Source organism: Phascolarctos cinereus, unplaced genomic scaffold (assembly GCF_003287225.1).
Source record: "Phascolarctos cinereus isolate Bilbo 61053 unplaced genomic scaffold, phaCin_HiC Scaffold_5;HRSCAF=322, whole genome shotgun sequence".
In the NCBI taxonomy this organism is placed as follows: domain Eukaryota; kingdom Metazoa; phylum Chordata; class Mammalia; order Diprotodontia; family Phascolarctidae; genus Phascolarctos; species Phascolarctos cinereus.
The window spans coordinates 314,544,911-314,567,830 of record NW_027555958.1 but is presented as its reverse complement, the minus strand read 5'-3'; the positions used below and the strand labels follow the sequence as shown (position 1 = coordinate 314,567,830).

The 22,920-nt window shown below is 46.0% G+C and overlaps 1 protein-coding gene across 3 annotated transcripts in view; it reads left to right on the top strand.

Moving 5' to 3' along the window:
* Nucleotides 1-22,121, top strand: part of CUEDC1 (CUE domain containing 1) — a 34,014-nt gene extending 11,893 nt beyond the window's left edge. The window contains exons 3-10 of one of the 3 annotated variants that reach the window (XM_020991904.2): nucleotides 4,178-4,304; nucleotides 5,341-5,527; nucleotides 5,917-6,000; nucleotides 9,399-9,485; nucleotides 11,057-11,150; nucleotides 12,081-12,139; nucleotides 13,618-13,688; nucleotides 18,967-22,121. In XM_020991904.2, coding sequence (XP_020847563.1) covers nucleotides 4,178-4,304; nucleotides 5,341-5,527; nucleotides 5,917-6,000; nucleotides 9,399-9,485; nucleotides 11,057-11,150; nucleotides 12,081-12,139; nucleotides 13,618-13,685 — 706 coding nt within the window. In that variant the 3' untranslated portion in view covers nucleotides 13,686-13,688; nucleotides 18,967-22,121. Of the gene's footprint in view, nucleotides 1-4,177; nucleotides 4,305-5,340; nucleotides 5,528-5,916; nucleotides 6,001-9,398; nucleotides 9,486-11,056; nucleotides 11,151-12,080; nucleotides 12,140-13,617; nucleotides 13,689-13,993; nucleotides 14,018-14,086; nucleotides 14,946-18,966 lie in introns of those variants that run through there. The other 2 variants (XM_020991905.2, XM_020991906.2) reach the window with 2 other exon arrangements.
* Nucleotides 22,122-22,920: the final 799 nt, after the last annotated feature.

The following is a 22,920-nucleotide window of genomic DNA, read 5'->3' as shown; positions in this document are numbered from 1 at the left end:
TTCCCTGAAGGCAGGGACTATTTCAATTTTGTCTTTGTATTTCCAGTGCCTGGCATAGTGCTTGGCACATAGCAGGAGCCTAATAAGTGTTTGTTGACTAGTAATAGCTAACATTTATATAGTGCTTACTATGAGAGGCACTATGCTAAGCACTTTACAATTATTATTTCATTTGATCCTCACAACTACCCTTGGAGGCAGGTGGTGTTATTTTATCCCCATTTTACAGTTGAGGAAACTGAGGCAGACAGCAGTTAAGTGACTTGCCCAGGGTGACACAGCTAATAAGTGGTTGAGGCAGGATTTGAACTCAAAGTATTCATGACTCCTGGCCCAGCATTCCTCTCTACCACACCACCTAGCTGCCTTCATTGATTAAATGGCACTGGACAGGAAGTCTGGGGACAGGGGTTCTAGTCCTACGTTTGCCACTAATTTTCTATGTGATTCTGGGCAAGTTGGTTTCCTTCTCTGGGTCTGTTTGTTGATTCAATTAGACTAGATCTCTAAAGTCCCTTCCTGTTTCATTATTTTAAGTGTGACTCATTCTAGAACATAGGTGGGAGGGTTTGGCTTTACTTTATTAAATGATCTCAAGTCAGTCAGTCAGTCACTATAAGCTTATTAAAGACCTACTATGTACCAGGCAGTGAGCAAAGCCACTTGGTGGTATGAAAAAAGGCCAAGGATAGCCCCTGGTTCTCAAGGGGCTCACAGTCTGCTATGGACTCATAAGCTAAATGCAAGATAGATCAGAAATAACCACCAGAGGCAAGGCACTAGAATCAAGGAGGACTGGGAAAGGCTTCCTGTAGGAGGTGGCATTTTGGCTGGGACTGGAAGGAAGCCAGGAGGCAGAGAAAAGGAGGGAGAACCTCCCGGGCATGGGGGACGGGAAGAGTAAATGCTTCAACTCAAGAGATGGAGTGTCTTGTTCAAGGAGCAGCCAGGAGGTTGGTGTCAGTGCATCCAAGAGTATGTGGGAGTGGGGAGGGAGAAGAGGGGGGGAGCAAGAGGGTGTAAGAAGACAGGAAAGGTGGTGGTGGGCTAGGTAGTGAAGGGTTCTGAATGCCAAACAGAGATGATGAAGTACCAGGAGCTGGGGATATAAGGATGTATCCGACATAGGCCCTGTCCCCAAATAGCTTACAGTTTAACTTGGGAGGGGGATGAGGGAGAAATATTAAGTGCATAAATACAGGTTTACTGACAGCCCTTATCTCGAAGTAATGCTGCAAATGACAGATCTATGGAGTCAAGCATTGTTATAAAGGGAAAAAATGTTTTGTCTTGGCTGCCTGGAGTTTTCCTGGTGAAATTACAGTCTCGGCATTCCCCCTCCACCCCCTTCTTAGCTCATTTTTGACATTCCATTTAGACCAGAGCTGATTTTTAAGACTCTAGTTACTCCAGGGCCCCAGCTTGCTGGCTTATGAGGTGAACTTGGCTCCTCAAGGTGCCAGTCAGCTAGGGTAGGGCTTCCTGACTGTCCCCCCACCCCCAAGAACTCAAAGGAAACAGTGGGTGGAGCTTGCGGCTGAGGCCTGAGCCTCATCTGACCTCTAGTAGATAGGTCTCTGCCCTTCCCTGTGACCCTCTTGTCAGCCTCCAGTGGGGGGACTGCTCACTGTCGTGCATAAACAACTCTGGGACATTTGGCTCTGATTCTTGGCTGGATCAGATGTGGGATCGGGCTGGGCTGCAGACGCATTTAACAGATGAGAACACTGAAGTGAAGGAAATGGAAGGCATGTGTGGCAGAGAGGGATAGGTGGATAATTCCTTCTGCCTCTCCTATCCTGAACCCAAAGGACATCAGCATGTCGCACAGAGGACTTGACTCCCAGCAGGGGAGTGGACAGGGGATTTCAGAAGAGACCAATCCATCAAAATGTAGTAATAATTTTTATAATAATAATAATTATTATTATAGTGGGTGTTCATATAGCTTTAAGGTGTACAGATTATTTTACATATATTATTTCATTTGACTCTTACAAAAACCCCATGAATACATGCTAATTATCCTCATTTTACAGATGAAGAAACTGAGGTATAAGTGACTTGACCAGATTCATACACAAAGTAAGTGCCTAAATTAGGATTTGCACATAGATCAACAATCTGTCTACCTGGCCGCTGGTCTCTAATGTTGTAGAGAGGAAAGCCTTGGACTGAGATAACCAGCTTCTAGTCTCAGTTTTTTCACTAACTACCTGGGAGAAGTTGGTGCCTCCAGCTCTTGGTCGCCTTCTCTGTGAAATTAAGGATTTGGATTTAATGGTCAATAAAACCCTCTGCTAGGTGGTACAACGGATGGAGCGCTGGAAGGAAGACCTGAGTTCAAATTTGGTCTTAGGCACTTACTAGTAGTGTGACCTTGGGCAGGTCACTTAACCCTGTCTACCTCAATTTCCTCATCTGTAAAATGATTTGGAGAAGGAATTGACAAACCACTCCAGTATCTTTGCCAAAAAAACCTCAAATGGGGTCACAGAGAGTCAGGCACGCCTGAAAATGACTCAACAACAACACCAAAGTCCTCTCCAGCTCTAACATTTCCTAGTCGTTAAGCGTTTGTTCAGTGTGCCTAGCATCAAGTGAACCAGATGATTCTCCTATGTTCCCTCTGCAGTATGTAGAAAGAACTTTGGTTCTCAGTTCAAGTCCTACCTCTGAGGCTAACTACCTTATCACCTTGGGCAAGTCACTTAACTTCCCTGGGCCTTAGTTTCCCCATCTGTAAAATGAGGGGTTGGATTACATAGTCTCTCATATCTCTGTCAGCTCTAAATCTCTGACCTTGTGAAAGGGAGAAGAAGCTCCTTCCAAGATGAGAGATACCCAGGGAAAACTTTTTTCCAATGGAAAAGTCACTCTGCAAGGGAGGAGGTAGGGGAAATCAAAACCAGGCCGAGGAAATGAACACTCTTTTTCCCCCCTGCCCCCAGCATCGAGGCTGGTTTGTCTATGTGTCATTTCCCTTATTCAGCAAACCATATGTCTTGTGGGAGCCGTGAGGGCCTGTCCTTCAGGCCACAAAGGAAGTATAGAAAGGAATGTCTCCTAGTCCACAGATTAGAATGGGTTAGTTCCCACCCTCGGCAGAGCCCCCTGGCTTCCCTGTACCCCAAGGGAAGGACCTGTGTCTGTACTGGACCTGGAAGTACCAGTAGTACCTGCTGCTCCTGGGCATCAGCAACGGGCAAGGGCAGCACTGTTTCCTGCCTATTTTCAGGGGTGGGACATAAAACCACTCCATTCAAACAGCTTTGCCTCTTTAACCTCTGTCTCTGGGTAAACTAACCCACTTCCTTATTTTTCCAGATTAATATGTCATAGAATCTCTCTCCATTCCTTTTTGGCATGAAGAGTAATAATAATTCCTTGCAATCTTAAAGTACTTTCATGTTTCAATAAATAAGCATTTATTAAGCACTTGCTATGTGCCAAGCACTGTGTTAAAGTCCTGGGGAAATAATGTATGTGTGTGTATATATCTATATCTATATCTATATCTATATCTATATCTATATCTATATCTATATCTATATCTATATCTATATCTATATCTATCTACATGCATATATATGTATATACACACAGGTACACACACACACACACACACACACACACACACACAAAAGATGGTCCCTGCTCTCAAGGAGCTTACAATCTAACCCGGAAAAGAGAAGTCAAAAAAGGAAGCTGGAAAAGCAGAGGAGGAAAGGGAAGGTGTCTGGCACATTGACATGGTGGAGAAATCTGAAGGAATGCAGCTGGTTGGGAAATGTGCATTATCCCATTAGAGCCTTTCAGGAACCTGGAGAGGTGGGTAGGAGGGAGTAGCAGACCTCTCTTATAGAGGAGGAAATTGAGGTCTACAGAAGTAAATGAGGTTGTACAGGGAATTTGAGGCAGGCTAGGACTAATACCCAGCTCTCTTGATCCCCAGGCCAGGATTCTTTCTGGGACAACCCTCTGGCTTCTATGACCTGTGGCTTAGTTTGGCATGCACTTCTAAAGTCAGGGCATGGGGAGGGATGGCATCCAATGGCACTGCCCTTCACCTCCCAAATTCCATCTCACTGGCAATACTCACTCTAGTCAGGCGTTCATTGATTCCTCCAGCCTTTGGCCTCACTGCTTTGGCCCCCTTCTCCTTGTTCTCCTACAGGATAGACGTGCCTAGCGCTGGGGTCCCCCCAACCCAGAGGCGCTATCGCAACTGGAACCCCCCACTTCTGGGCAACCTTCCTGATGATTTCCTTCGAATCCTGCCCCAGCAGCTGGATAGTTTGCGGGTAAGAGGGGAAGGAGCCTGGGCAGAGTGCAGGTAGCTGGGGGCAAAGTGGGTACTAAAAGAAGAAATCAGAGATGGCCTGTCCTTTCCCGTCTACTTCTGCCCCCAGGCCACCAGACCAGAGGTTCTGTTTTGTTGACAGGGAAGCAAGAGATCTGGCATCTTGCCTGTTTCACTTCCCAGTTTTCTGGGCTCAGACTGTTAGACGATGGGGTTCAGAGGGAAGCAACCCCAAACAGGAAACCTCTTCTCAGTTTCCTGCCTTGGTCTAGATTTCCTGGCAGGCCAGGTAGAGATAAAAATACTTAAGGCACATACTAGAAAAGCAGGGGTTTGGGAGCCTGGGAGCCACTCCATTGGAAGGCCTTCCATCCTAGACAGGGCTTAGGCAAGGGGATGTGGCTAGGGGCCAGTGAGGTTATCTGCCCACAGAACATGTGCCTGAGGACTTGGGGTGGCGGTGGGGAGGGTAGAACCATGCCAAATCCTCAGGCACCTGCTTGTGACCCTCCTTGCCTGCCCTGGAGACAACTGAGTCCTCCTGATTTGGGGGAAGAGTGTTAGAACCCATTTCATTTAGGACCATTCTGTGAAAAACCATGTGTAAAGGCAGTCTGGGGAAAAGCTCTGGGTCTGGGTTGAGAAGATCTGAGTTTGAATCCTAATTCTATTCCTTTCTACCTTTGTGACCTTCAGCAAGTTACTTTGCCCCTGTGGACCTCAGTCTCCTCATCTGTAAAATGAAGACTTTGGATTAAATAGCCTTTAATTTCCCTTCCAGTTCTAAATTTATTTTCCTACACTTTTCTAACTACAGAGCAGCTTCCCAGCCCAGGGCCAGTGTGCATGTGTACCAGTATTCTGAGGCACATTCCCTTGGTACAGATCTAAGGACCTGACTACTTCTTTCCTCCTAATGTAACTGGACTGGAAACATGCACTTGAGTGTCTCATTGGCTCCTGGGGAAAGAGCTGGTTGGGTCTCTGTGTGTGGCTATGTACACACACCCATGCCGGTGCCTGTATCTCCCCTGCAGAACACGCAGAGTGGCCCCCCAAAGCTAGGGCTTGGGGAGGTCAGCCAACCCATGGCAGGAAACCTGGAGGAGGAATGCCGCTGGAAGCAGTACCTGGAGGATGAGCGGATTGCCCTCTTCCTGCAGAATGAAGAATTCATGAAAGAGCTTCAACGGAACCGAGACTTCCTCCTTGCCCTAGAGAGGGGTAGGAGGCTGGGAATGGAGGGAGGAAAGGACTTTGTGATTTTCATGAATTTTGTCACAGAGTGTACGATAGTTAGAGCAGTTTGCATGTGTGTATGTAGCCCAGAGGATCTTCACTTGGGGTCCAACTTATTTTTGTTTTAAAAAAATTTTTTTTGATAACTATATTTCAATACATTTTGTTTCCTTTATAATCTGATGTATTTTATTTTGCGCATTTAAAAACATTATTCTGAGGAGAGGTCCATAGGTTTCTTCAGATTGCCAAAGAAGTCTATAACACTGAAAAGGTGAAGACCCCTTTCTCTAGCCAGACCTTCAGTCTATCTACTTACGCTTTTGGGCAATCAGCCTGGGAAGTCACCTGATGGGATTTCTTTCTTTTTCCAGATCGATTGAAATATGAGTCCCAGAAATCCAAATCCAGCAGCATGGCCGTCAGTAATGACTTTGGTATTCCATCCACTATCACAGGTAACCCCATGGGCCCTAGCAGCCTCTGCTGCCTAAGACCCAGATTGTATAAAGGCCTTCCAAATGACTGCCCCACCCCTCTACCTATCTCCCCTCTGCCCCCAGCCTGGAGCAAAGGGAGGACAGAGAATAAGAAGCTCCTTCCTTAAAGATGGGGAAAAGCTTTCCCTCATCTTAATGAACTAGGTCTACGAGAGGGAAAATTTGTTCTTATTTGGTCATTTCAGTAGTGTCTGACTCTCTGTAACCACATCTGGGGTTTTCCTGGCATAGGATACTGGAGTGGTTTGCCATTTCCTTCTCTAGATCATTTTACAGATGAGGAACTGAGGCAAATAGGGTTAAGTGACTTACCCAGTGTCAACTGCTAGTAGGTGTCTCAGACTGGATTTGAACTCATGAAGCTGAGTCTTCCTGATTCCAAGCTCCAGTGCTCTATTTACTTCCCCACCTAGCTGCCTAGTGGGGAAAAGATGGACTTAAATTATTCTCCTAATTCCAGGTGGGGTGGTTTGGGGTAATAAGGGTAGAGAAGAGAGCAGAGGTGGAGGGACAAGTTCAACATGAGAGCCACCAAACATATCACCCTCTACAGAGAAAAGAGGTCACAAGGTATAATCTTTGTGCTACATTGTTGTAGCTACTATTTTATTCAGGATTTTTGCATCCATATTCTTTAATGAAATTGGTTTTTCATTTTCTTTCTCTGTTTTTATTCTTCCTAATGAGGAGTGAGTAGTGGGGGAGAAATGTGAAAGGTCATTGGAGGGGGGGATCATTTCCAAGCTCAGCTGCTTCTACACAAAGGAGTGTGTCTTTCCTGGGAAACACATTTACTTTTCTCCTAGTGCTCCATCCCAGTCAGCTATTAATCTAAGGACCTGGCCCCAGGACTGTCTAGATCAAGGATTCGTAACCTAGGGTCCATGAATTTGCTTTTTTAAAAAAATGTATTTTGATAACTATATTTTCTATTTTCCTATGTATTTAAAAACATCATTCTAAGAAGGGTTCCATTGGCTTTACCTGCTTGCCAAAAGGGTCCATGACACACTAGAAGAGTTAAGAATCCTTGGTCAAGGAAGCAAAGGATTCACTTAGTAGTTGGCCAAGGCCCTTTTAAACAGTGTGACACTTGGGCAGGTCACTTTCATGTCTCTGAACCTTGGTTTGCTCATCTGTAAAATGGGGATAATGATACATACTTACCTTACAGAGTTGTTGGGAGGAAAGTACTTTGTGAGCTGTTTTTAATCCCTGGGCTAAATGGGGGGAGATGGCCTCAGTAGCCGATAGAGCGGCAAGCTTGGAGTCAGAAAAGGCCCATTCCTTTCAAGGAATTCCATTCATTTCAAGCCCCTTCCGACATACAGTAACTATGTGATTTGGAGCAAGGGCCTTCAGCTCTCAATGTCTTAGGCAACTCTCTAAAATTTGGAGTTGTAGACTAGTTGCTGATCTTCCTTGATGGAAGGAGTTGCCTTGCTGAGAGTTCCCCAATACCAGGGAAATCACACTCTACTTTCCCCCTCTTCTCCAGTTACAAGCTCTCTCCTTTTAGTACCTATCTCGGATCCTGCATTCTCCACACAGTCTGCCCTCTGAGTGGTGCCTATCTGCCCTGACAGAGGGAATAAATTACTGAATAAAGCATTTATTAAGTACTTACTAGTTGCAAAGCACCAGGAATATGAATAGAAAAATAAGGGGCAACTAGGTGGTGCAGTAGATAGAGCACTGGCTCTGAAGTCAGGAGGGCGTAAGTTCAAATCCAGCTTTAGAAGCTTACAAGCTGTGTGACCCTTCGTTACTTAACTCTGATTGCCTTTAAAAAAAAAGATAAAAATAAAAAACCCCCTAAAAGTAAGGCATTTAAGAAGTTTTCTCTACCAATAAGATCCCAAGTCTGCTCCAAAAAGTAAATGTGAGCTCTTATTTATTACATTATTAATAAGTATACTACAAGACAGGATTTGTCTTCTTTGGGCCCTGTGGTCTGGGAGCCCTTAGTTAACATTGAATCTCAGCACCCAGTAGCTGTCCTGTCTCAGAGAAAGAAAGCTTCTCTGAAACGGAAGCTCTAAGCAGCTTCTGCCAGGGACTTCCCCTACACAGGATCTAATACTAGGGAGAGTGGGGGAGGGGAGGAAGTTTCCCTCTGACTGAAGGGAGGGCAGAAGGATTGTGCTCTAAACCAATCCCAGCTTGGAGAGAGAAAATCCAGGAGAACTGATTAGTAAGCAGAAGGTTGAGGAGCTTAGATGTAGCCAGAGATACATCAGGGTGTCTTAATGACCCTTCTGTCCTTGATCCTGAATTAACCAAAGGCAATGGGGCTGCTGAGAACTTGGTAATGACCTCAGGGTGGGATTTAGGGGGCATGGTGACCTTGGGATTAATGAGGCACTGAGACAGGGTTTAGGACAGGAAAGGACAGGAAAAGGACTGTGGCTAGTTTCTGGATGGGCAGGAGAGACAGAAGTGCACGTGGCACAGCTGACTCTCCCCCTTCCCCTTTATTTTCCTTCCCACTCTTGTCTCTGACCCTGTAGTTCTTTTTTCCCCAGAGGAAACTGCTCTTTCCCATCTCCCCATTCCCCCTTGCATAGTATGGAATAATATATGGTAGTAGCAGTTTATCCCTCCTGGGAAGGAAGACTGTGAATCAGGGTGGGCTTATGCCTTCACATCCCAGGTCATTAGTTAGCCTAAGACATGGGTATAGGAGAAGGAGGGGATGGACAGAATTTGAGGTTTGGAAGGCACTTATCTGGAAAGTACCATGTCCTGGAAGCCTTCCTTGGAGGAGGATCATTCCCACCACTTCCCACTGTAGCCTACTCTGGTTTTGGATGGCTCTAATTTTTAAGGATGTTTCCTCTAACTTTGTGTCTAAATTGGCCTCTTTGCTCCTGGTTTTACCAAACAGGACAAGTCTAATCCCTTCTACAAATGAGATGGCCTTTCACATACTTGAAGGCAGGTTTCGTGTTCCCCCTGAGTCTTCTCCTCAGCCTAAACATCCCAAATCCCTTCAACCAATTTGACAAGAAAAGGGAGTTCCTGAATACAGGAAGGAGAGGGCAGCAGTACCTGTGTTACCCTGTCTTCTTCCTGCTTTCAACTCCCTAAAGGTAGAAAATATTTCCTCTTTTATCCTGTATCCTGCATTGACCTGCGATTCTGAACTCTTCCAGTCTACAGCCAAGACTTGGTGACCAATCGTCTGAGGATAGATGCTGTCACAGCCTGAGTGTCAGGCCTACGCTCTCCACTTACGGGACCTCAGAATACAGCAGCCCCTCCTCAGCTGGGCTTAGGAGGGCCTGGCCCTCCCCTAGTGTCTGAGGGATCATGAGCCCTTGGCTATCGACATTAACTCCTGCGCCTCCTTTTAGGTGATGCTGCCTCGGCAGCCGGTGAAGCCAGCCCTGCCGTGTCTGAAGATGCCTTATTCAGGGACAAGCTGAAGCACATGGGGAAATGTGAGTGTCCTACTTGGGGCAGCAGGGTTGGAGTGCCCAGGATTCAGGGCTCAGGTACTCCCCTCTGTTGAAGGCCCTCCCTGCCTATGGTAGGCATATAGGGGAGGAGGGAAGGGAGAGGGAGAGAAAGAGGGGGAGGAGGACCACCCAAGATTTTGCCCCATAGCCAGCTCATGATTGTTTGTAGTAAGGTCTTAATGCCAGGCTGGCTTCCCCTAGTGGTTTCCCTCTTTTCCCACTCTGCCTCCCTCCCAACCCCCGCCCTCCCAGTATTTCCTGCACACCAGCTAATCAGCATGTGCTTAGGGAATGCAAACTCATGTTCACATCATCTTGAGCCAAACAGCCAGACATGCTTAGGAAAGTAAATCTGTTGCAGTTGCCAAGCCCCTCCCCCATCCCTTAATACCCCCGCCCTGCCCCACCCCACTTTCAGCCTGGTCCCCTGCAGAAAGTCAAACTTGCATTTCATAGTCCGAACGGAATTTTTTTTAAAAAAAGGATCCATGGTTCCCAGTTATCTGCCCCACACCTCCCTTCCTTCCTGTGTGCAGTTTCTAAAAGTCCTTCTTGACCCTGTACCCGTCTGCCTGAGTGCCCCTCCTTCCCCTGTTCTTTTCAGCCTTTTTCCATGGTAGGCTGTGCCAACCTCCCATCAGTGCTCAGAGGCACCCAATCCCTCCTGTCCTGCTCTCCCTCCTATGTCCCCAGTGTACCAAAGATTGGGTGATTCAGGCTCCATTTCAGGGAAGATCAGGGATTAGTCATGGAAATCCTAGAACCAACCCTGCTTGCTAGGGAGGGAGGGGGAGGGAGCCGAGGAAGGAGGGGGAAGACACTTGGTTTGTTCTGGAGGAGTTAGGAAGAGGAATGCCCGGATCTTTGGCTTGCTGTTTGCCATGGCCTTTGGGGTGTCCTATGCTGCCCCTGCTGGCCAAGTTTCAGATAGCACCCCTTCTTTAGCAGCAGCTGTCCTTATATCCTCTTTGACCCCTTTTACCTTCTGGCAGTCTCTCCCAACAGCTCCTGGCACTACCCAGTGCCCTCTCCTTGCCCCAGCCCTATATCCTCCCCATAGCCCTAGCCCTGTGCCCCTATCCTCTCATAGCTTGGCGCCTTTGTCTTCCTCTCTCTAGACTTACCCTCCCTTTCTTCACCCTTCTCTCTCCTAACCCTGTGTCTTCCTCTTTTAGCCCCATGCTCCCTCCTCTCCCCCAGCCCTGTGCATTCCTCCTCTCTTAGACCCATTCCCCCTTTCCTCTCCCCCAGCCCTGCCCTTCCTCCTCTCTCCCAGCCCTGTGCCTTCTCTTCCCCACCACTGTGCTCTCCTCCTCTCTTAGGCCTGTTCCTCCCTTTCCTTTCCCCCAGCCCTGTGTGTTCCTCTCAGCCCCAGCCCTGTACCCTTTTTCCATGTCCCTTCTGCAGTTAAACTCCAAAGAAGGGGAAGCAAGAAGAAAAATTGGACTAGACTTCTCCTCTGCCCCTCTGGTTCATAGAGGGTTAAGTCCCTGGGCCCCTCCGTGCCAGCAAAAGCCGTTTACACTTCCCTGTCCCTCCTGTTTTGCTCACAGCAACCCGGAGGAAGTTGTTTGAACTTGCCAGGGCCTTCTCTGAGAAGACCAAGATGAGGAAGACAAAGAAAAAACAGTTGTTGAAGCACCAGTCGTATCCTTCCCAGCTCCTCCCTGGCCAGGAGTGTGTGTGTGTGTGTGTGTGTGTGTGTGTGTGTGTGTGTGTGTGTGTGTGTGCGTGTGCGCGCTTAAAATAGAGGATGTGAATGTGGTTTTTAAACAAGGTGAGGCACCTAACTGGATTCTCTGTGGCTGGCTACTTCCCCAAGTCATTCTGGGCTTCTGAGCCCTGTTTCTCAGTCAGTTCAGTTCAGCCTTTGGTTTCTGATTGGCCCTCATTACCAGTAGTTCCTCTTTTAATACTGCCCAGCCCCAGTGTTTGAATGGTGGGGAGGTGAGATGAGGACAGGATTTGGGAATGGAGAGGAATGAAGATAAGCCAAGGGACCATCTCACATCTTCTAAGGGAGACTTGAAGCCATCCTACAACCTTTGTACGAACGATCTCATTTTCTTGTTTCACCAGTTGGGGTGATTCATAAACCTCTCCACCTCCTTACTTCAAATACATCAAGCATAAGCCCCATCTTTTGTCTCATATGCATTAATAAGAGGGTTTTCTTTTATTCCTATCAAGTCCTTGCCTGGGCACAGTCCAGAGTAGGGACTCTGGAATTAAAGGCTGTCCTGGGGATAGATGAGCATGCTGAATAAGGAGTAAAGGTCCTTGAGAGTGTTATGAGAAATAGGAGTCATAGATTATAATATGGCAAGAGGGGACATCACAGCTACCTCATACCAACCATCATGCTCTGTAGTCAATCTCTCCTTCAAGGGGGAGGAGTCAAAGGGGACAGAGGATAGGATAACTTCAGTAGAGGAACTCTGGGATCTAGACTGGGAGCCTGGTGGCTGGAGAGGGCATGAATAGGCAACTAGTAGGTGGTGACTGGAGGGAGCAGAGTGGAATGTTGACAGCAGCATGGGCCAGACAACTGAGTGGTTTTCCTGAATGCAAGGGCAGGCTGGGGACTGCAGCATCTACAGCTAATCTCCTGGATGACGTGGAAGGCCATGCCTGTGGTGAGGACTTAACCTGCTGGGACTGAGACAGGAGGAGGGGCAAAATTTCCAGGAGTAGAGAGCTGACATTTGGGTTCTTGTCCAAAATGGTCAACTCCTTGAAACTGGTGCTTGTCAGCCAGGATGCTGGGAGGCTTCTATGCCCATTGCAAGGTTGGGGATGCACAGAGAGACTGGAGAAGGAGCTCGAGGGGAGTAATTAGTAGAAGTTTGCCAGCTGGAACCCAGAAGCACTGGATAAGCTACCCTGCTCTCCAAAGCTCCAGCCACTAATAAAGCCTCATTCATGATGCTTCCACACATCTTCCGTTGAAGCGCACAATGACAAAACAACTAGTAAACTTGAGCTAAGATCAAAGGGTCATAGGCACCTCAGAGGCCATCCTTCATTTTACAGTTGAGGAAATTGAGGCCCAGGGGAATTATAAGCATCACAGGCAGGATTTGAACCCAGATGCTTTGAATAGTGTTCTTCCCACAGCCATTTTGTATCCAGGGTAGGATAGGTAGGCCATGGACTCTCTCATCTCATCCCAGTAATCTGCAGACTAAGTTAACATGAAAACCTTTGCTGGCACCCTTGGCTCCAAAACAAACATGATAGTTCTCTCAGCTTGAGTTATCCTATACTTCTGAGGCTTGGATGGGTTAAAAGGTGCTGCTTCCTCCAAGCCCACAACCTTATCCCAACCTCATGCTTTGGCTACAAAGGGAGAGACATCTTATTTGATGCCCATCCTGGGTGACTGAGAAGTTTAGTCAGTGAATACCTCTAGGTGGCTGCCGTAAGAGAGAATTGGATGGATGGGTTTTTTTGTTTTGTGGGGTTTTAGGGGGGAGGATAGAGGCCAGGGCTCAGATTTAGGATATAGAAGAGATGTCCTTCATGGAATCACAGAATTTAAAGAGTTGGGAGAAACTCTAGTGGCCATCTGGTTCAAACCCTACATGAATGGAACCCCCACTAGAACATACCCAACAAGCAGTTGTCCAGATACTACTTGAAGACCTTTAAAGACCCGTCACATTTTAGTTTGGTCAACTCTTAATTGTTAGCTTTTATGGAAAGGGGTAGTGGTATAGATTGTGGCCATCTATGGATACTAGAGGAATCTTATGTGATGTGGAAGGATTTGAATGCTGGAAGAGTTCTTAAGATCCTCCAGTTCAGTTTCTCCAGTTTTTAGTTGAGAAAACTGAGGCCCAGAAAAGTAGAAATTATGGCTCTCAGGTCACATATCTACTTAGGGGCAGAGCTATGACTAGATTCTAGGTCACTACAAGGTCACAGGACACAGATGATGTCATGGTGTGAGGTTAAGTAATAAGGTCAATACATGTGAAAAGCATGTGAGGGTTGGGTGGGGGGAATGGAGGCATTTCTCTTTCCTAATCTGGGAAGACTCCTTATTGTGGTGGGTCTGTGCCTGGGCTACAAATGATAGGGGAGGGTGAGACCTACCTTTTTTGCCTTTCAGATGAAGACTTCCGGGCAAGGAAGCAGGAGACACTTAAGGAGGAGGAAGCACCCAGAGAAGGGCAGTAAGAGGTGAGCCAGGATGTTGCTGACACAGTTTTGAGACCAGAGGGTCTACTGTGTCCTCCACAGGGCATCCTTGTAAATCATCCCATGAGAGTGCTGAATTTGGAGGCAAACTCCAGCTGATGTGATGGGTCTGTACTTGGGCAAATGATAGGTTTAAATCCCAGCTCTGTTTCCTACTACATATTGTGACTTTGGGCAAATCTCTTAACCTTTCTGGGTCTCAGTTTCCTCATATGCAAAATAGGGGGTTAGACTAGATGGACTCAAAGGTCTATTTTAGCATCTGCCATCCTCCTCTTCCCAAATAGGTATAACCTTTCTGGGGTCCTACACTCTGCTTTGGGACCACTTTTGGTCAGCAGCTCACTGATGATTCATTCTCACACCAAATATTTATTTAGCACTCACTCTGCACAAGACTAGTTGCTATGAGAGATAAAAAGATGAAAAAGACATGAGACCACTGAGTGAAGTGAGCAGAACCAAACCACACTGTACACAGTGACAGCAACATCATGCAATGACCAACATTGATAGACCTGGCTCTTCTCAGCAATGCAAGGCTCTAAGACAACTCCAAAAGACTCATGATGGAGAATGCTATCCACATCCAGAGAAAGAACTATGGAGTCTGAATGCAGATCGAAGCTTACTAGTCTCCCTTTTTTCTGTTGTTTTTTGTTTTTTTTTCTTTCTCTTGTGGTTTTCCCTTTTGTTCTGATTCTTTTTTTTACAATATGACTAATGTGGGAATGTGTTTAATATGATTGTACATGTATATTTAATTATATACATTATATACGTGTACATGTATATCAGATTGCATGCTATCTTGGGGAGGGAGCAGGGGAGGGAAGGAGAAAAAAAATTTGGAATTCAAAATCTTATAAAACTGAATGTTGAAAACTATCTTTACATGTAATTGGAAAATATAAAATACTATTAAATGGGGAAAAAATAAAAAATCTTTCAAAAAGGCATGGGACCTACTCCCACGCATCTCACAGTTCAGACCAGATATGTACACAAATAACCACAGCACAGAATAGAATGTCAAAGGGCATCTTCGCAGGCACAAAATGCCAGGTGAATCCAAAAGAAGGAGAGATCACTTCCAAGAAGAACCAAAGAAGACTTGATGGAGAAAGAGGCGTCGGAGCTGGGCCCTGAAGGGTGGGTAGGCAGGGATTCCAGGCAAAGAGCCCAATGTAGACAGAGATACAGAAATAAAAACCAGCACCACCTGAAGACTTTCTTGAAGACTTTGGTGTCCCAGGCCATTCTTTCTCTTTCTCTTACTGTGGCTTTTCCTTTTCTCCTCAATGGAGCTAGCCTCTTCCCTTAAGCTAGATTTAAGCACTAGAGACAGAGACAACAGCAATAGAAGACCAAGCGCTGGGGAGGTTTAAACTCACCAAGTTACAGAATTTCAGAGTTAGAAGGGATTTTAGTTGCCATCTCATCTGACTCATAATTGAACAAAAATCTCTTCTACGACACACCAAGCCAATGGTCATCTAGTCTTTGCTTAAAGACCTTCAGTGTGGAGGAACCCACTCTCTCAAGCAGCCCGTTCCATTTTTGAACAGCTCTCTTTGGTAGGAAGTTTATCCTGACATCAAGTCTACATGTTGCTGCTTTGCAATTCCCACACATTGCTCCTGGAGCCAAACAGTCTAATCTAATCTGAGAGTCTGTTCTGTCCTTAATATGACAGCCCTTCAAATACTTGAAGACAGCATTCTTTTCCCTTAAGCCTTCTCTTTTTCCAGGCTAAACATCCACAATTCCTTTAACCAGTCTCAGTCTACTCAAGAAGAAAAATTATCCAAACTTGAAACATTTAGAGCAGAGGTTCTTCACCTGAGGTCTTGGGACCTATTTAAAAATATTTTTATAAGTATTTCAATATAATCAGTTTCCTTTGTAATTCTATTGTTTTTATTTTTATGCATTTAAAAACATTTATTCTGAGAAAGGCTCCATAGGCTTCACCAGAGTGCTGAAGAGCTCCATGAACAGAGAAAGTTTAGGAACCCCTGGTCTAGAGAACCAATTGAAGGTAGCAATTTGGAGACATCTGTTCCCCTTGGGGCTCTGCTTAGATAAAGTGGGCCTGATCAACCATCCAAGAGAGCCACCTTCCCCTGCTCTGTCACAGCCGCTCCTCATTCAGAGCTCTCCCTCTCCATGCCCTAAGATTGGTCTAGTTTCTGGATTGTTGTCACCTTCAGCAAATGGATAGCATAAGTAGATTATGTAATATTTAAGCATGTACAGTAGTGTTCTATATGGACATTATGAAGGATGTGCTATCCCTTAACTCAGCTTATAGGTGAAGAGATGATAAAATAAACACGCAGAGTACTCGGCAAAGACCAGAGATACCTATAATCTATCTGTGTGAGCACTGCTCCTTCAGCTGGACCCTCACTGTAGCCCAACAGTCCTTTTAGATGTCTCTTCTTGACTCCCTGTCATACTCCCTGCTCTTCAGTCTCCTTCCCCCAGCAGATAATGTGACCTCCTATTTGTGTGAGATGGATTCATCTAGTGTGAGCTTCCTCTACAATCCTTTTCTATATTTCACAATACCTCTTATCTTCACCCATCCTCTCCTGCTTTCCTCTGTTCTCACAGGAGAAGAATCTCTTCTCTTTGCCAAGGTTAACCCTGCCCATTGTATTCTGATCCTGTTCTTTGGACATCTCCTCCAGGATCTCTCCCCCTCTCTCTCTCTCTCTCTCTCTCTCTCTCTCTCTCTCTCTCTCTCTCTCTCTCTCTCTCCCTCTCCCTCTCTCTCTCTCCCTCTCCCTCTCTCTCTCTCCCTCCCTCCCTCCCTCTCTCTCCCTCCCTCCCTCTCTCTCTCTCTCTCTCTCTCTCTCTCTCTCTCTCTCTCTCTCTCTCTCTCTCTCTCTCTCTCTCTGTCTCTCTCATCTCTGTTTCCCTCTGTCTCTGTCTTGGATTTTCACTTTCTCAGTCTCAATCGTTTCCTTCCTTCTGACCCACAAACAGTGCTCAGATCTCACCAGTCCTAAAAAAGCCTTTCTTCATCCTTGCTACTCCTTTTAATTGCTATATTTTATCTTCTAACTTCAGTGCTAAAATTCTCAATAGTCATCAACATTCACTCTTCTTTATGAATTTATTCTATTTATTTATTCCTTTGTTCTATTTGATCCAATTTCTTCCAATTTCCACCTTGATCCAAGTCACTTATGACCTTCTAATATTTAAATCCAATTGGTTTTCTTAGTCCTTATCCTCCGTGACTTCTCTATAACATTTTACACTACTTGATAACCTTCTTTTCTTGGCTTCACTATATGCACCTGTTTCTTCTTCTGCCTCTTAATGCATTCTTTCTTTTTATTTCTAGTAGCTCTTCTTCTCCCCCTAAAATATGAGTGTTGACAAAGGTTCCATCTTTGGTACTCTTCTCTTCTCTTTCTATACTCTCCCATTGCAATTTCATCTACTTCCATGACCTCAATTAACATTTTCATGCAATTACTCTTCAAACTTGTATTCCAGTCTTTCTTTTCTCCCTCCTAAATGTCTCATTTCCAGCAGCCAATTAGACTCATCATGCTTAAAAATGAACTTACCATTGCCTTCTCCAAACCATTTCCTCCTCCTAATGGCCCCATCCATATCTGTTAGTGGAACCACCATTCTACTAGTCACTCATGCTTGAAACCTCAAAATTATCCTTGTTTTTTTCCCTCTTTTCCCCCACATCCATAAGTCCTGTGGCATTTATTGCCTTTACATGTGCACTTCCATCCTCATCAAAGCCTACATTGCCTTTAACAATTAATTTTATTATTTTGAGATATTTTTATGCATTATTGCTGCCTTTTGTTTTTATATCACTGTTATTTCTAGCTATTCCCCTCTTCTACTCAGTGAGTCTCCCTTTGTAACAAAGAAAAACCAGCCATCTGACTGCATATACAATATTCTGCATTCACAGTCTCCTATCTCTCAGGAAAGGAAGGAGGTGCATTTCTTGGGGCCAAGATTAGTCATTACAATTACTCAGCATTCAGCTCTTTTAATGTCTTTTTTTTCTTTCCCATTTATATTATTGTAGTCATTGTGTTGATTGTTTTCCTGGTTTTGCTTACTTCACCTTGTGTTAGTTTATACAAGTTTTCTCTTGTTCCTCTGAATTCCACATATTCATCGCTTCTTATTGTCTGATGTAATTGGACAATTATATTCCTAATATTCCATTACATTCATTAACCACAGTTTGTTCAGCTATTCCATAATTGATGGACACCCACTTAGTTTCTAGTATTTTGCTACCACAAAAGCTGGAACAAACATTTTGGTAAATAATGGGGCCTTTTCCCACCTATCTTTGACCTTCTTGGGGTAGGTGCCCAGCAATAGAATCTGGGTCAATAGATACGGATTTTTTTTTTTATCATTTTTCCCTTCATATAATTTCAAATTGTTTTCCAGAATAGTCGGACCCTTTATTACCCTTTGCTCAAACTATCAAAATGACCTCATAACCATTCTCCAAACTAGTTTCTTTTCCCTTTCAGTCTATTCTACTCATGGCTGCTAGAAGGATCCTCCTAAAGAAGCTCTACTTATGGTTTTCAGTCACGTCCAACTCTTTGTGACCCCATTTTGAGCTTTTCTTTGAGCTACTGGAGTGGTTTGCCATTTCCTTCTCCGGGTCATTTTACAGATAAGGAAACTGAGGCAAATAGGGTTAAGTGACTTGCCCAGGGTCACACATTTAGTAAGTATCTGAGGCCAGATTTGAACTCATGAAAATCGGTCTTCCTGACTCTAGGCCCAGCACTCTATCCACTGTTTAAGTTATTCCCCCAACTCAAAAACTTTCAATAGCTCCCTGTTATCTACTGAATGAAGTTCAGTGTTTTACTCTTGTCCCCACATACTTGGACTCCAGCCAAGTTAGACTATTCACATGTGTCTAATCCACTTTTTCCCTCTACCTAAAAATCCCTCCCTACCACTGTCATCGTCACCTGTCAAAACAAAAGCCTAGATCAAATACCACTAGCTGCACATGAAACTCAATAGATGGAAGAACCCTGGGAGCTGGGAGACCATCGAGAACTCTGACGATCCCCAAAGAAGGGCACTCGAAATCCTTTCCTTGTTGAGTTCTGTCTATGAGTTCTGGGTCTCCTGCAAGTCTAGTGCTCAGGGATACTCACTTAGTAGTAGAAGCCATTTGGAAATCCCTCTCTTTCACCTACTCCAACAAAACCCTTTTAATTTTTTTCCCCAGGTGCTGGAGTTCACTGGAAATGAAACGTCCTAATGGGGCAGCCCAGATAGTGAAGGCCTGTCCTTAGCTGCCCAGACCTGCTGCAGTGAGACGGAGGGTGTTTGAGCATTGAGGCACCAAGTTTCTCTGTTCCTCAGAAGCCTTGCTTCTAGCTGCCTCTTGTCCTTCCCCTCTTGTGCAGGGTGTTGGAACTTTGGTATTGCCATATTGTGATTGGAGGAAGCACCTGGGGCCCCACCAAGGGCAGCAACCAATCACAGTCTTCTCTTGTAGCTGTGTTATTTTAGGGGCAATGAGCGGAGGGGAACCTTCCCCTCCGTTTTTGTTTTCTTTTTTAATGTCTCTCTGTAGCCTCTTGGCTTCCCTTTCTTCCTTCCCACCATTCCTCTCCGAAAGGAGCAGGTCCAATCAGTGGGAGGGCTGGACACATAAAGCACAGGCCCAGGTTAATGTATGGGCAAGAACAAAATGTAGCCTCTTCTTCCCTCCTCAACTCCCCATCTCTCTCTCAGATTAGTCCAAACTCCACTGAAGAGTCGGAGACATGATCTAATCCTCCCTGCTCCACTCCTGGTACTCTGCTCTCTTCCTTTTCTGGTCCCCTGGCTTCTGTTTTTCAGGATGAGACCTATCTTCCATCCTTGTCCCCTCCCCAGAGATCCCTTGGCCAAGATGAAGGAACAGTATCAGATGGGAAAAACCACACTTGGACTGGGGTAGCAGAAGGGGATGATGACCTGACCCCAAGACATGGACCCTAGAGCCTACCTGGGAGTAGTTTCCTGAGGGTCTACTCTAAGGTTGTCATTTCTCAGAGGAAAGGGCATAGAGGGATAGCTCTAGAACTGGAAAGGACCTTAGAGTCATCCAGTCCAACCCATTCATTTTCCAGATGAGGAAGGGGCCCATAGAAATTCATTGATTCACCCAAGGTTACACAAGTATTTTTTTTTTTGGCAGAAATGGTATTTGAACTTAGGTTCTGAGTCTAAGCTCAGAGCTCTGTGTTCAGTATTCTTCCCACTGTGCCATAAGCAGAGAAACAGTGTCACGGGAAGAGCAATCTGCTGTCACATTGGAGGGTGGTGGTAGTGGTGGCGGCAGGGGTGGTGGTAGGGGGCCCTCTATAATAGTCTGGAGTTAGGACAAGGGCAGGTTGGAGCACTGGCTTCCCTTACTTCTGCTGGGAAATAGAATGGAGGCAAGTTGTCCAATTTGGAATCAGTGGAAACAGAGAGCTTTTGGGCATGGTGACAGTGCTCTGCTTTGGGATGACTTCTGGGCTACGCTCCTAAGTTCGGGATCCCCTGCCAGGCCAGCTGGTGTGGGAAAAACGAAAGGAAGGGAGAGGGGCTCTAGGATAGAATCCTAGAGGCTAGTTGGCAGTGGAGGGGGTGGGTTTCCCCTGTCCTCAGGGGAGCACTGGTGTTAAGCTGACTCCCAGGTCCTGAGGGAGGAGCTCAATGCCCATAAGCAGAAAATGTTAAACTGTGAGACCTTCAGAGCTAGAAAGAACAGTGGGGGAACAGCTGTTTTTTTTATGCAGTGTGCAGCAGCAAGGGGTGGAGTTGCCCTGAATATTACCCGCTTATCCCTGAAAGCTGGCCTCAGAGCAGAAGTGCAGGCTGAGTCCTGTTTGGGGTGGGGAGGAAACCTGTTCTCAGGAGAAAGCTCTCCAGGGGGCCTGTCTACCCACCCACTCGCTTACCTCCTCATTGTCCCAGGGAGTTCACTGTCTTTGCCTCTTCACATTAGTGGGTTGGCACCGGGATGGGGAGAAGCTGATCTGAGGAATCTAGAAGCTTGGAAAAGAGAGAGCTTTGAGGGGAGGGGCTTCCAGCTTCACTAAAGCATTAAATCTCTACTGCCCAGTATGGAGCTTGGGCTTTGTTGTTAATGGTGGGGTAGTAGGAGGAAGCCTACAGCTGATTTGGGGGGACCTCTGTTAGCACTAAGCCAAGATAAAATGATGAGATTATTCTTATAGTATTCTTTCCCCTAGTGAGGAGAGAGAGAGAGAGAGAGACAGAGAGAGAGACTGACTGACTATGTGACTATGGGGGGGGGGGCAGGGTTTACAGGCTCATGATTTATCCCGCTTCCAAGTTGCAGTGCTTTCTTCCCCAAACCCTGGGGGGCCCAAAGAAGGAAGGATTCCATAGTGAGTGGTCCCCCGGCCAGTGGTTGGGCCTGGAATGTGCTCAGGTCTGCTAGCTGGCAAGCTCAGGCCCTGGAATGTGCCTGCAGCTACCAGGGGGAGAGGAACCGCTTATGAAATGTAACCAAGTTTGGAAGTGTGTGCAGAGGTTGCTAAGGGTGAAGTTGGAGTGGGGCCACAGGTAACAGAAGGCGTCTTGGCAAAGGAATGAATAATTCACAGCTGAGGAGGGGAAGGCCACCTTTTTTTCCTCCTTTTTCTCCTCCCTCCCTTTTGCTCTTCTCCTCCCTTTCCCTCGTAGCTGCCAAGCTCTCTTCCTCACCCAGGTCCCACCAGTAAAAGGATCTGTTTGGTTTTGAGGTTTCCCCCAAGGCATCCCTATTCCTTTGTGCCTTCCTTCTAGCTCTGCATGGTCAAGAAGAGGGCAAGGCTCCAAAGTTGCCAGACCCTTCCATCTAGAGGTCAATGCCCCCACCCCCAGTCAGCCAGAGGGACAGCTCTTTCCCCTTCCACAATAACAATTTGGAATAGGCTAAAGGCCCAAGAGAAATCTGAGGGTCCCCACCCTGGGGCTCCTAGAATCTATTATTCTCCATCGGAAAGGGAAAGGACCTGCTTTGGCAATCACATTATCCAAAACTAAATGGAAAACAAAACACCCACCCTGCCCCAGTTTCTTTTGAATCTTACGAGAGAGGGGAGAGAAGGATGCTGAGATAGAAGTAGCCAAAGCAAGCTACATTCAGAGACTCATTTCTCCTGCAAATGAAAAGTTGTTCACTTCTAGCAAAGTCTGTGCAGTGAGGAATATATGACAATTCTTTTCAACAAACAAACCCCCAAGCACTTGGGGAATTCCTAAGGTGGAAACCCAATCTTGAGCTTTGTGAGTGTTGGTTGCTATGTTAGGTTTTGTTTCCACATGTGCTGTTGTTGTTGTTTTTTCTTAAAGATGTTTAATAGGAATTCATATAATAAAGTCATGGTGTACTCTTAACTTCCAGTCTTGAGTTGAGTGGGCCCAGCAGGACAGCAGGAGAAAGCCTGGGGACAAGACTGACCTCAAGGGACTGGAAGCCCAGGACATCCACTTCCTTTCTTCCTCGTTTCCTGCTTCTTTCCCATTTTCTTGCCCCGGCTTTTTCTCCAGGAAGGTGCATTTGTAAGGGGTTAAGAGACTCCTTTCACAAGGACGGTGATACCTGTTTCCAGGTCGGTGGACTCTTAATTATCTGCTTGGCTTCTCCCATCACCAAGCACCTTTCCCCAGGCTGTCCTCTTCCTGTCACCCAGCCTGTGTTTGCTTAGGGAAAGTAAACTACTTTTGCTATTAGCTTAAGCAAAACACAACTGGGAAGGCTGGTCTCTTACAAAAGCATTATATAATTTTATTCCCAAGTCAAACAGGAATTTTTTTTTTAGATTGGGGTCTTTTGGAACAAAGTCACTGACTCCACACAAGTGCTGGATCACCTAGTACCTGAGTCCACTCAAACACAGGTGTTTGGGACTAAAGCAAGGAAAGGCAACAAGCATGTATTGGTTGCTTACTGTGTGCCAGGCACTGTATCAAGTGCTGGAGATACAAATAGAAGCAAAAGAGAAGCACAGCCCCTGCCCTCAAGGAGCTTACATACTATGGGGGGAAGAAAACACAGAAAACGAAGCTAAGAAGCAGTACAGGGTGGAAGGTATTGGTGTGGGGGCTAAAGTCAGAAGTAGAGCTGGGAGGGGGGATGGCTGGCTGCCTGGGGTCTCTCCCCAAAATAGAGGGGGGCCCCCTTACAAGGAATTCA